The following is a 13011-nucleotide window of genomic DNA, read 5'->3' as shown; positions in this document are numbered from 1 at the left end:
AAACCTCCACGGCCTGACTCCACAAGTCTTTACTGAGTGTCCCTTATGGGCTGGGTACCATCCAGGGGCTGTTGGTAACTAGCAAAACAAAAGTTTCATTACTGTTTATGTTTCGGGGAGCAGACAGAAGGTCTTAAACCACAAGCTACAGCAGTGAGAAGACAAGCACAAGAAATTGCTTATCTCATACGTTAGGAGGGACACTGAGCTTATTACGGCTCTCAGAAACAATGGACCCAAAGAAAGCAGAGCTTTACAAGCATACCACTCATTCATTTACAACAGCAGATGCACTTTATGGGCTGCCATTAATTCTCACTCTAGTCATTGTTTTTGCACCTCATGCAATTTTCTAAAACAATATTTCCCAAACTTTGACAGTAAGTCAAGCATAAGGAATCTGAAGGTACCTTCAAATTAGACAGATTTCAAGGAACACTGGGAGTACTCAACCTTCTCAGCTCAGGTGCCAGGATCTTAGGAAGTGGGAAAGACCAGGCAAGAGCAAAAGGCAGTCTGATTTGGGACTTGAATCTTAGTTTGAGAAATCCAGGCAGCAAGCCATTTCCAGATGGAAATTCTGGTTCCCTTATTGAAGGGAAAACTCATATTTCTGCACAATATTGTCCTTCTGTTTAAAAGGGTCTCATGATTTTTTTCTACAAGATAACAGCAATGAAGAAGAGATAAGTGATTCCTGCTCTCCAGGAGTTTTGCTAAGTGACTGTGAGACCCCAAGAAAGTTTTTTTTTAATTTTCCTTTAACTACTGTAAACCTGAATTTCTGCATCTGTCAGGTAGAGGCCTTTCGTGATGAGCTTTCCAAGGATCTGCTCCTGGGGGTTAGGCACTTGGAAGATACGGGTACAGACAACTTCTTTAAAATAGCACCCATGCCCAGGCTGGGCATGGTGGCTTACGCCTGTAATCCCAGCACTCTGGGAGGCCGAGGCAGGCAGATCACTTGAGGCCAGGAGTTTGAGACTAGCCTGGCCAACATGGTAAAATCCTGTCTCTACTAAACATACAAAAAAAAAAAAAAATTAGCTGAGTGTGGTGGCACACACCTGTAGTCCCAGCTACTCGGGAGGCTGAGGTATGAGAATTGCTTGAACCTGGGAAGCAAAGGTTGCAGTGAGCTGAGATCACACCATTGCATTCCAGCCTGGGTGACAGTGAGACTTTGTCTCAAAAAATAATAAATAAATAAAAAGATAAGATAAAATAAAATAGCACCCCATGCCCAGTTGGAGGGTATTCTACATCCTCTCTTCTGACATCTCATTAATGAACAACTCATGAACGTGTGTGCCAGCCCAGGAGTTGTTTAGTAACCCAGGCCAGGACTATGTGTCTGTGTAAGGGTCCTTCCACAACATCATCTTTAAAAGAATCAGCTGAATCAATTTACCAAAGAGGTTTTTAAAGATAATGCTCACAGTTGATGAGCATGTTTTGAAATAGGCACTCCCATTCCCTGCTGGCAAGATATGCAAATTGGCACAATCTCTCTTTAAATCTATTTGGCCATTCAAATCGAGAACCTTAAAACATCTGTATCTTCTCATCTAGTATACATCTAGGAATCTAGCCTAAGGAAATAATCAAAAATATTTGTGGGAGCTGAGGCAGGAGAATCGCTTGAACTCGGGCAGCAGAGGTTGCAGTGAGCCAAGTTCATGACATTGCACTATCCAGCCTGGGCGACACAGTGAGACTCTGTCTCAAAAAAAAAAAAAAAAGAATGCAAAATGGTATAGACATTTAGTGTAATTGTTGTTGTAATTATAGTTGGTAAGATATGTTTACTTCATTTTTACTTCATTTATACATATATATGTATAAGTACATAAATATATATGCATAAATGTATTTTATTTATATATATATGCATAAATGTATATATGTATAAATGTGTATATATATATATATACACAGTCACGGATTACTTAACAACAGGAATGCATTCTGAGAAATGCATTATTAAATAATTTTGTCATTGTGTGAACACCATACAGTGTACTTACAAAGACCTACATGGTATAACCTACTTCATACCAAGGTTAGATGGTATAGCCTATTGCTCCTAGGCTATAAACTTGAACAGCAGGTTACTGTGCTGAATACTATAGGCAATTGTAACTCAGTGGTTGGTATTTGTGTATCTAAACCTATCTAAACACAGAAAAAGTACAGTAAAAATGTAGTATTATAATCTTATGGGACCACTCTTGTGTGTGTGTGTGTGTGTGTATATATATATACATATATATATATGTATATATATATATATATGTATGTATATATACCATCCATCACTGAAAAACAACATGTTGTTATATGGTGCATGACTGTATATAGAGAGAGACAGAGAGAAAAACTTGTAAAAATACTATCAGTGGTTACCTTTGGTATCGAGATTTGGGGTTCGCTCTGAGTCATAGGCTCACCCTAGGGCTTGGGAGACAGGGTGACCAGAAAAAGGGAAACACGTTCGCTAAACAACCAATAATGCCAACAATGATTGTGCATTATAGAGTAATGAATCAGGCTCAGCAGCCTTGAAAGATGAATATGGTTTTGTCATGTAAAGCAGAGACTTCAGATTAAACTCAGGTTAAACATGCAGTTTATCTTCACCTCCTAAACACTACTAAAATTACTATAAATGGATAAAATCCATGGGGTCAAAGAGATCAGGAAAGTAGATTATAGCAATCAAATTTTGGAATCTGGAAAACAAAGACAAATAAAGCCCAGCGCTTGCCCGGAGAGAAGCCAAGAGACAAAGCATATTTACACTCTGGAACTTTTTAACTCTGAATTTTTAAGAACTCTGGAAACTCTCTGGAATAGGGGGCACCAGGTACCTCTGACAGTGAGGAACAAGTGAACTAGAAATGGGAGGGTGAGCTAGAGATCTGTATAAAAAGCAGAGAGGCGGCCGGGCACGGTGGCTCATGCCTATAATCCCAGCACTTTGGGAGACCGAGGCAGGTGGATCACGAGGTCAGGAGACTGAGGCCATCCTGGCTAACACGGTGAAACCCCGTCTCTACTAAAAATACAAAAAATTAGCCAAGTGTGGCGGTGGGCACCTGTAGTCCCAGCTACTCAAGAGATTGAGGCCATCCTGGCTAATACGGTGAAACCCCGTCTCTACTAAAAATACCAAAAATTAGCCAGATGTGGCGGTGGGCACCTGTAGTCCCAGCTACTCAGGAGATTGAGGCAGGAGAATGGTGTGAACCCGAGAGGCGGAGCTTGCAGTGAGCCAAGATGGTGCTACTGCACTCCAGCCTGGGGGACAGAGCGAGACACCATCTCGGGAAAAAAAAAAAAAGCAGAGAGGCCCCTGTAGCTCCTCTCTCCCCTCCTTGTCTGATCCCAACCACTCCACGATTACTCCAGGAGAAACTAGATGTTTATGCTGGAGAATTTCCCCAGAGGGACTCTGAATCCTGAGACACCAAGAAGGGCCAATAAACTACAATCAATTAGTAACAGAGTAGCTGAGACTGAGACCTTCTCTGCCCCCTTCCCGCACTCAGCTTCCAGAAAGCTGGTAGCTTTTACAATCCAGACAGAAAATTAGAGGTATTCCTTCTGGGGAAGACCCTACCCAAGAAAAGTCCTACAGATAACTGTTCCCCATTGAAACAGCTTATTCTCCACCAGATTACTCTATACTGAGACCTATCAGTGGCAAGCTCCCATGCTATCCACACACATATACACATATTCCAATCAGTTTCTCAGTGACTTACTCTTAAATATGAACGACTACCAAGGACCACTAGACATCTGAGAAAAGCCTCTGGCATGAAAGATGGAGGCAAGACAAACAGCAAGAAAGGAACTGAGGAAACTGAGCCGATGACAGAAATAGAAGCATTGCTGGAGCCAGGACTAATAGGCTCAAAGAGATAGAGAAACTATTGCATCTTGAAACAAGAACAAGAGACTGTTGAAAAAACATGCAGAGCTATGAGATATGAAAAATATAAAAGACTGCTGTTGTTTTTAAGACAGGATCTCACTCTGTTGCCCAGGCTAGAATGCAATGGTGTGATCTCAGCTCACTGCAGCCTCGACTTCCCAGTCTCAAGTGATCCGCCCACCTCAGCCTCCCTAGCAGCTGGGACTACAGGCACAAGCCACCACATCCAGCTAACTTTTGTATGTTTTGTAGAGAAAGGGTCTCACCATGTTGCCCAGGCTGGTCTTGAACTCCTGGGCTCCAGCAATCCAACCACCTTGGCCTCCCAAACTGCTGGGATTACAGGCATGAGTTGCTGTGCCCGGCCAAATACAGCAGATTTTTTAAAACTCTGAATAATGGAGTTAGAGGTCAAAGTTAAAGAAATTTCTCAGAAAACAGCAGCAACAACAACAACAAAGAAAAGACAAGATGGAAAATAAAACAGAATACACAGGAAAAAGAGCCATTTCAGAAAGAGAGAAAATGGAGGGAGGAAATCATGAAACACGAAAATTTGCCAGAATTGAACAACATGAGCTCCCACATTAGAAGTTTCTGCTAGTGTCCAGCCAGTGGATGAAGTTACAGCTGCATCAATTCAACACATGGTATGTCAGCCTGCTGGAGAGAAAGAGAAGAACTGAAAAGCTTCTAGGGAGGAGAGTGGGAATAGGATAATAAGAAATGATCTCGAATCAACGTGGCATAAGACTTCTCAACAGCAACACCAGAAGCCAAGAAACAGTGAAACTGTACCTTCAGACGCTGAGTGCAAATGATTTCCAAGCTAGAATTCTATACCCAGCCAAACTATCAGTCAAGAGTGAGGATAAACTAAAGATCTTTTTGACACAAATGGTCTCAAAAAATTTAATCCCGATAACTCCCTTTCCAGGAAACTACTTGAGGATGTGCTTCACTAAAACAAAGCGAAAAATAAAAACAGGAAGGAGGAAGACATTGGATCCAGAAAACAAGGAATGCAACACAGGAAAAAGAAGGAATTTCAGGATGATGGTGAAGAGAGATTCCAGGATCACAGCTGAGCAGAAGATCCAGACAGCACCCAGAACAGACAAGAGCAGGACAGAAGGCCCTAGGAGACACATCTTCATGAGGATGAAATTGATGGAACACCCAGGGTTCTAAAATACTGAGGAGATTTATACTTCCAGCAGTGAATCAGGAAACAAATTAATGATCAATACATAGAAAGTTTAGGCAAATTGAAAAGGAGATATTTATTCCAAGGAAATTTAATATAGCATAAAATGTAACATAGTATAATATATGGTTTGACTATGAATAACATTTAAATAGTCTTAATAATGTAAACATTTATCTAACAAAAATATGAATATATTGAGAAGGTGGGAAGAAGATATTTTAAAAAGAAGTGGGCAGGCACAATGCTGTATAACAGATCTACATCCTCATCCTTCACAGCCAGAAGTCAAGCGATTAAAAACTGAAACACAAAAATCAAACAGTAACAAGGTAAAGCCTGTTATTTAGAAGTAAGGAGACAAATCCCAAAAGAAACAGCTGAAGTTGAAAGGGGGAGGCAGGAACAGAGCTGTGATATCCAGTCTGGGGATGGCTTTTTCATTAAAAAAAAAAAAAAAGAAAGAAAGTCTTACTCACAATAGCAAAGACTTGGAACCAACCTAAATGTCCATCAATGATAGACTGGATTAAGAAAATGTGGCACATATACACGTTGGAATACTATGCAGCCATAAAAAAGGGTGAGTTCATGTCCTTTGCAGGGACATGGATGAAGCTGGAAACCATCATTCTAAGCAAACTATCACAAGGACAGAAACCCAAACACCACATGTTCTCACTCATAGGTGGGAGTTGAACAACGAGAACACATGGGCACAGGGTGGGGAACATCACACATCGGGGCCTGTCAGGGGGTGGGGGGCTGTGGGAGGGATAGCATTAGGAGAAATACCTAATGTAAATGATGAGTTGATGGGTGCAGCAAACCAACATGGCACTTGTATACCTATGTAACAAACCTGCACATTGTGCACATGTACCCTAGAACTTAAAGAATAAAAAAAAAAAAAAAAAAGTCTTGGCTGGGCGCCATGGCTCACGCCTGTAATCCCAACACTTTGGGAGGCCAAGACAGGCAGATCACGAGGTCAGGAGATCGAGACCATCCTGGCTAATAAGGTGAAACCCTGTCTCTACTAAAAATACAAAAAAAAAAAAATTAGCCAGGCATGGTGGCAGGTGACTGTAGTCCCAGCTACTCAGGAGGCTGAGGCAGGAGAAGGGCATGAACCCGTGAGGTGGAGCTTGCAGTGAACCGAGATCACGCCACTGCACTCCAGCCTGGGCGACAGAGCAAGACTCCGTCTAAAAAAAAAAAAAGTCTTATGATGTTGTACATACATAACTTTTTTTAATTTAAATATTTAAAATATGGAAGGCATCCAGGAAGAAGGAACGGCAACTGAGAGGTATGGGCCATATCTCAGTCAGGTAGGGGTGACTCAGGGGTTTGGAGCTGGGAGGGGCAGGAGGACACCAAGCTGAGTTGAGACTGAAGGCTGAGTGCTGCAGGGGAATGGGATCCATCGCAGGCTGTTAAGCAGGGGAGTCCTGATCTCATCCTTGTTCTTGATCTTGACCACATTCTGGTGGAAATCATTCAGTGGAAATTGAATGTGGATGAGATTGACTCTCAAGGAGACCCAGTTAGGCTGTGCCCAGGTCTAGGGAGAGAGGAAGAAGATCTGAACATGGCAATGGCCATGGGGCAGCAGGTGTTTCCTAGGGTGCTCATCAGCACACAATTCACCAGCTGAGGGGAATGAGGAAGGAGGAGTTGATGGGGTGTGAGGAGAAGCAGGCTGGGAGAAGGAGGATTTCAGGTCTGACGAGGACACTGTTCTTAAGGCAGAAAGCACTCCCTTCCACCCTCCAGCGTAGAAACTGTGTGCAGATGTGGGAGAGCCCATGGGTAGAGTTAAGATTCAAGCATGGGAGTCTTTGGGTTAAAATACCTAAAAAGGTAGAGTGGTGTTAAAAGAAAGGCATGGACTTTGCAGACAGACAGAACTGAGTTTGAGCTCCAGCCGTGCCACTTACTATCTGCATGATTTTATGCAACTTACTGAAACTCTCTGAATTCTGGGGGTTGTCAATTCCAAAATGGGCCTGACCATACCCACCTCACAGGGTTGCAAGGACAATATCATAAATAACCTCTGTAGAATGCCTCCATGGTGTCAGTCAACACGTGTGGACACTCCCCCATCCTGTGTCCCACCTCCCACTTCCACAGAGCATGGAGGTCTTCCAGGAAGACCCTTCAAGATCTTCTGAGATTTGTCCCATTTCCCACATCTCTCAGGCTGTGAGGCTCCAGAAGGTTTCTGGAAAGCACCTGCAACTCCCCTCCCATCAGTTCAAGAACAGAGATCACACAGGTTTGCATCAACCAGAAAGTCAGCTTTATTAGCCCACCACCAGCAGAGGAGCAGGGGAGATAGCTGGGAACTGCGCCAGGAGAGCAGGGTCCTGACCCGGGCCTTCAGGAGGTGAGGCCAGCTGGTGGGCAGGAGGCTGTGGTAGAGGCAGCTCAGTTCTAGGAGCTCTGGCCCTGGCTGAAGCTGGATGAGCTCTGCTCCTTGAGGATGGGCCGGGTCTGACGGCTCGAAGAGGACGAGGAGGAGGTGAAGACTGTGGGAGAGAGAAGAGGAGGTGAGAAGGGGTCTGAGAGCTAAGCCGACTCCAGGGCAGGGAGAAGGGAGGGCTGGGAGCTCTGAGGAGAAGGGCCCAGCCCCCACTCCATGGAAACAGGTAGAGGGGCTGCAGTGCCGGGGAGCCTCAGGAGCCTTACCCTCGCGGGAAGAATAGGATTGGCCAGATGCTTGCTGGGAGGAAAGGCTGTGGGAGAGAAAAGGCAGGGCAGTCAGTTGTGCTGAGAGCAGCAGGGGGGCTAAAGGGTCTGGGAGGCAGAACTGAGGGGCCTGGGACTCACTGGGCATCCTCGCCCTCCAGCAGGCGGCGGTAGGTGGCGATCTCCTGCTCCAGCCGCGTCTTCACATCCAGCAAGATCTGGTACTCCTGGCTCTGCTGCTCCATCTCACAGCGTAGCTGGGCCAGCTGCTCCTCCACACTGCCAATCAGTCCCTGGATCTGGGACAGCTGCATGCAGTAGCGGCCTTTGGTCTCCTCCAGGCTGTTCTCCAGGGATGCTTTCTGCAAGTGAGAGAGAGAAAAAGAGTCCATGGAGGTGGTCACTCCTGTTCCTTCAGGTCTCTGGGCATGTTTTTTGAGAGATGCCTGGATTTTGATCCCAGTTGGGGTACTGATGGGCCAGACAATATGGAGAAAAGCTAGTCCACTATTCTAGGGCTTAGTTTCTCTATCTATATAACGGGTCCCATGAGTCCCCTGGTCCCGTCCTGAGAAAAGAAAGGTGGAACTAGATTGTGGCTTTTTGAGGGGGTGGTGGCCATTACTGGTGACTTGGGGGCTGCTGCTGTGCTGGGTCCTTCATACCATGCTGAGCTGGGACTGCAGCTCAATCTCCAGGCCCTGGAGCACCCTCCGGAGCTCCGTCACCTCACTGCGGCTGCTCTGTACCAGTTCGCTGTTGGAGGCCACTTCTTTGTTCAGCTCCTCGGTCTGAGGCAGGAAAGCAGAGTGAAAGGTGAGGCTCTCCCAAAGCCCCCAGCTGGGAAGTGCTGCAGGCTCACTGCGGGCCCGAGCCCCACCTTGCTCAGGAACCAGGCCTCAGCGTCTCTGCGGTTTTTCTCTGCCATCTGCTCGTACTGGTCACGCATCTCATTCAGGATGCGGCTCAGGTCCACGCCAGGTGCAGCATCCATCTCCACGTTCACATCTCCGCCGGTCTGACCTCTCAGAGCAAGCATCTCCTGGGAAGGGATGGCAGGAGGCGGTCAGCTCAGCAGACTTCTCTCCTGGCCCTGGGTGCATCTGGCAACCCCACCAAACCAGCCTCCCACCCCAGAAGCCAGCAGTGACCGCACCTCCTCGTGGTTCTTCCTCAGGTAGGCCAGCTCCTCCTTCAGGCCTTCGATCTGCATCTCCAGGTCAGTCCTGGCCAGGGTCAGCTCATCCAACACCCGGCGCAGGCCGTTGACATCGGCCTCCACAGTCTGCCGCAGGGCCAGTTCGTGCTCATACCTGGCAGGACAGAGGTCAGGTCCTCAGGCTGCAGCCCTGAGGATTCTGAGGCTCGGGGTCTGCTGGCCCTGCTGGGTGGACAGCCCCACTCTTTGTCCCTTGCCCTCTGCCCCCAGCCCACCATGCTGGCTGCTCACTTGGTCCTGAAGTCATCGGCTGCCAGCCTGGCATTGTCAATCTGCAAAATGGGCTGCGCATTCTCAATGGTGGCCGCAATGATCTGGAGTGGGGATGGAGGACAGGAGCCCTGGTCAGCCAAGGACCTTACTACTTGAGCATGAAAGGCAGAAAGGGGCAAAAGGAACCGACCCAAATCTGGAAGTCTTCTGGCTGGCAGGGCTAGCATGCCTTCTCCACCAGCTCAGGATACATAGGGATGCACTCCATCCCAATCACCCCCTTCCTGGGCCCAAGGCAGGGAAGCTGAACTTGCAGCTGAACCCTTGAAGGAAATAAGAGATTTAGCGTAACAGCCCCAGTCCGGGCACAGAGATACTGAAAAGGGACCCTCTGCTACCACTTCCCTGGGTGATCCTGGCCACTCCCCAAAGGTGCCCAGTCTCCCTGTTTGTAAAGTGTAATTGCTAAAAAGAGGTATCCCAAGAGCCACTATAGCCCCAACCTCTCTCAGTGCTCCATACACCAAAGTCACCCACCTTGTTCCTCAGGTCCTCGATGGTCTTGAAGTAGGGACTGTAGTCTTTGATCTCACTGGGCCGCTGCCTCTGGTACCAGTCACGGATCTTCACTTCCAGGTCGGTGTTGGCCTCCTCCAGAGCACGCACCTTGTCCAGGTAGGAGGCCAGGCGGTCGTTGAGGTTCTGCATGGTCACCTTCTCACTGCCCACCAGAAGCCCATCACCACCAGCAAAACCACCACCAAAGCCAGCACCCAAGCCACCACTGAAGCCAGCACCAAGGCCACCACCATATCCTCCCCCGAAGCCACTACCAAAGCTGCTGCTGCTGCTGAAGCCACCACCATAGCCGCCCCCCAGCCCGCAGGCTCCCCCAGAGGAGAAGCGAGAGGAGACAGACAGGCCACCCCCGTAGGTGCTGGGGGCACGGCAGGACCCTCCGGCAAGGACGGAGGAGATGCGGCTGGAGCCGCCCCCGATGCCGCCTCCGATGCCGCAGGAGCCCTTCATGGAGCTGGAGGAGGTGAACTGGCGGCTGCAGGTGGTCATGGTGCCGAGGAGGGAGGTGAGCAAGTGAGCAGTTGGCTGAAAGAAGGAAAGGTGCTCAGGAAGGCTGAGAGCGTGCTGTGGCTGCCTCCAACCCCAGAGACCTTTATATGCACCTGGGGAAGGCGGGGCCCTCCTAACTGCTGACTCCAGGTTCCCCTCTGGATTTCATCACTCCCGGTCCCGTCCAACTCCTCACTCTGGATTATTCAGCCCAGGATCAACTCTGCTGTGTGCCGGCTCAGAGTTCCCACCCAGCTTTGGGGGTGTGGGGCCGAGAGAAAAACACACAAATGCGAGTCGGCGGTGACTCAGGCTAGGCGGCCGGGAATCAGGCTCCCGTTCCTGGAGCCCTCGGGGCCAGTCGGGCCTTGGCACAGGTGGCTTTGTGGCAACTGCATCCCCAGGCAGTGAGTCAGCCCTTCAGAAGAACTCCCTGCCCCACAGTGACAGCCTTGGCTGAAAGAGACCTCAGTGATGCCATCCTGGGCTGTCTTGGGGAGCAGTTGCGGGGATCCCACATGTCCCACTCTGGGCAGGGGCAGAGTTTGTGTCTTCACTCTGCTTGCTGTGTGGCCTGAGGCTCCCCACCTCCCACCTCTGGGCCTGTTTCCCCTCAGTGACTAGGCTGGACTGGGTGACTGCAGAGTCCCTTCTGGTTCTAAAAATCCTGTGACTCTCTTTCCCCTCTTGGATCTAATTCCAGTTCCAGAGTCTGCCTTGAGCCCCCGGGATCTCCAGAAGTGTGTGCACCATACAAACAGCACTGGCCATGGAGCTAGACAGGCAGCACTGGGTCCCTGCTCTGCCCTTACCAGCTGTACAGCACAGGCTGGTCCTATAGCCCCTTGGTCCTCAGTTTTCTCATCTGTAAAAGGGGATGACACACCACTAGCCACAAAGAAACATGCGCAAAGGACCCCACCGGCCCTTCCCCGAGGGCCAGCCCTGCCCCTCAGCCTCCCCAACCTGCCCCTCCAGCCACCTGCTCCTCACACTCACCTCTACACGCTGGCACCCTCCCGCACCCCTAAGCAGGGCCCTGCGCCCCCCACACTCCCAGCTGAAGAACACCACAGCCCCACACCTAGCTCCGCCACTCCTCTACCACCCTCTCCTAATCACAGGCACCCCACCTGCAGGCTGGTGGGAGGGAGCCCCATCCTGCCACTACAGCCAGGTGTGACCCCTGACCCCACCGTGGGCCTCAGAGTACCCCCCTACCCTGTAGAAACAGGACTAGCTGGGGATCCGTTCCCAGCAGTTCTCTCTCCTGTGTCCACAGATCCCAGGCTAGGCCTGGCAGCTCCATTCATCCAGCTGAGCTGGGGGAGAGCACTGGTTATGGGCCCACTCAGGCATGCATGGAGAGCCCGGTGTGTGCCATACAGTTCTGTGAGCGAGGATGAGGGGGACGTTATTCCTGCCACCAGTTCTCAGGTGAGAGAGCTGGGATTCAGGGAGGGTAAGTGGGCTTCCCAAGACACCAGTCACTGGAAGCTGAGATGTGAACCTGTTCTCCTTGCCTAAGCCGGTTCCATCATCCTGAGCCCTCTCTCTCTGCATCTCAAATTTACATAATTTTCTTGATCAGAGGGGACAGTGGGGGAACCAGAGATAGCTGGAGATTCACTCAAAGTCACTCTGCTTTAAGCTGCATAGCTGCAACTAGAACCCAGACCTCTGGCCCTCTCCAGGCTCCCACCATGCCTGCAGTCGGGGCCAGTATACCCAACTCTCACCCACCTCCCCACGATCACTGGCAGGAGGTCTGCCCGCGGTGGGCGTGGCCTTGGCCTGAGAGCCTGGTCCAGCACCGAGGACTGGAGGGAGGATGGAGGGGTCTGGGCACCAAGACGGAGCCTCCTCAGGGTGCTGTGGGGCATCCCTCGGTGCTGGCCACTGGCCTTGCTCTGCAGTGTCTCTGTTGAGGTGAGGAGCCCAGAGACAGCCTGCTTCTGCCCGAGCTCTGCTGGGGCAGGCAATTCCTTGTCTCAGCAGAACCAGGGTTTTGTCACTGCTACATCTCCCCTGGTCATTCATCCCAGAGGTAAGAGCAGAATGGATGCACATCCCTTCAGAGTCAAACCTGGGAAAGGGAACCTGACACTCCTCACCCCTACCCCAAAGAGGGGCAAAGGGGACCCCGGAATCTTGGACAAAAACCTCAGTGTTCAGGTGTCAGGTTGGGCCTGGAGTTCTGGTCCATCCACAGACCCATCACCCTCAGAACTGAAAATGGTCTTCAAGGTCACCAAAGGCTATTAATACCCCAACTGGAGAGGGCAAAAGCCTCATCCAGGTTAAGCAGCACAAAAGTGAGAGAGCAGAGACTCGAGCCAGCTCTAACTCCCAAGCCAGGATTCACACCGACTCTCGTAGTAGAGTCTCTGAGAACTCTTCACTCTCTGCCCCCATCGTGTGTGCGTGCACACACACCCCTTTCTCATTGGCTCACTGCCCCCCGCCAAATTCCCCATTCCAGGAGGTGTCAGGGCGGGATTATACACAAGCCCAGCACTGCAGACCTGGGGATCTGCATGGGCTGAGAAGCTGCAGGAAGTTGCTGACCAATGCGCCAAACTGCTCAGCCAACTCCATAGATCACGCACCTACTGTGTGTACAGCTCTCGGGGGCTGGGGGTGAAGAGGGAGATGATGACAGAGTCT

General features: G+C 49.6%; 1 protein-coding gene across 1 annotated transcript; it reads right to left on the bottom strand.

The window, feature by feature from the left end:
- Window positions 1-7432: 7432 nt before the first annotated feature.
- On the bottom strand, window positions 7433-10438 carry KRT16 (keratin 16). Its single transcript, XM_004041672.5, has 8 exons — window positions 9814-10438; window positions 9295-9377; window positions 9001-9157; window positions 8725-8886; window positions 8510-8635; window positions 7986-8206; window positions 7845-7891; window positions 7433-7684 (listed from the first exon to the last, which is right to left on the bottom strand). Exons 1-8 carry the CDS (start codon window positions 10342-10344, stop codon window positions 7590-7592), a joined length of 1422 nt encoding a protein of 473 aa, XP_004041720.3. The 5' UTR covers window positions 10345-10438; the 3' UTR covers window positions 7433-7589.
- Between the last annotated feature and the right edge of the window lie 2573 nt (window positions 10439-13011).

The sequence above is a fragment of the Gorilla gorilla genome, chromosome 4 (assembly GCF_029281585.2).
Source record: "Gorilla gorilla gorilla isolate KB3781 chromosome 4, NHGRI_mGorGor1-v2.1_pri, whole genome shotgun sequence".
Lineage (NCBI taxonomy): Eukaryota > Metazoa > Chordata > Mammalia > Primates > Hominidae > Gorilla > Gorilla gorilla.
Note: the sequence above shows the minus strand (reverse complement) of the source record. Positions and strands in the feature narration are given on the sequence as shown.

Bases quoted from the DNA above. Each gene is read 5' to 3' on its own strand.
- KRT16 (XM_004041672.5), bottom strand. From the start codon at position 10,344: ATGACCACCTGCAGCCGCCAGTTCACCTCCTCCAGCTCCATGAAGGGC. The intron at 9,158-9,294 runs GTGAGCAGCCAG...CTGTCCTGCCAG, and splicing joins GCCGATGACTTCAGGACCAA to GTATGAGCACGAACTGGCCC. The intron at 8,636-8,724 runs GTGGGGCTCGGG...TTCCTGCCTCAG, and splicing joins AGGCCTGGTTCCTGAGCAAG to ACCGAGGAGCTGAACAAAGA.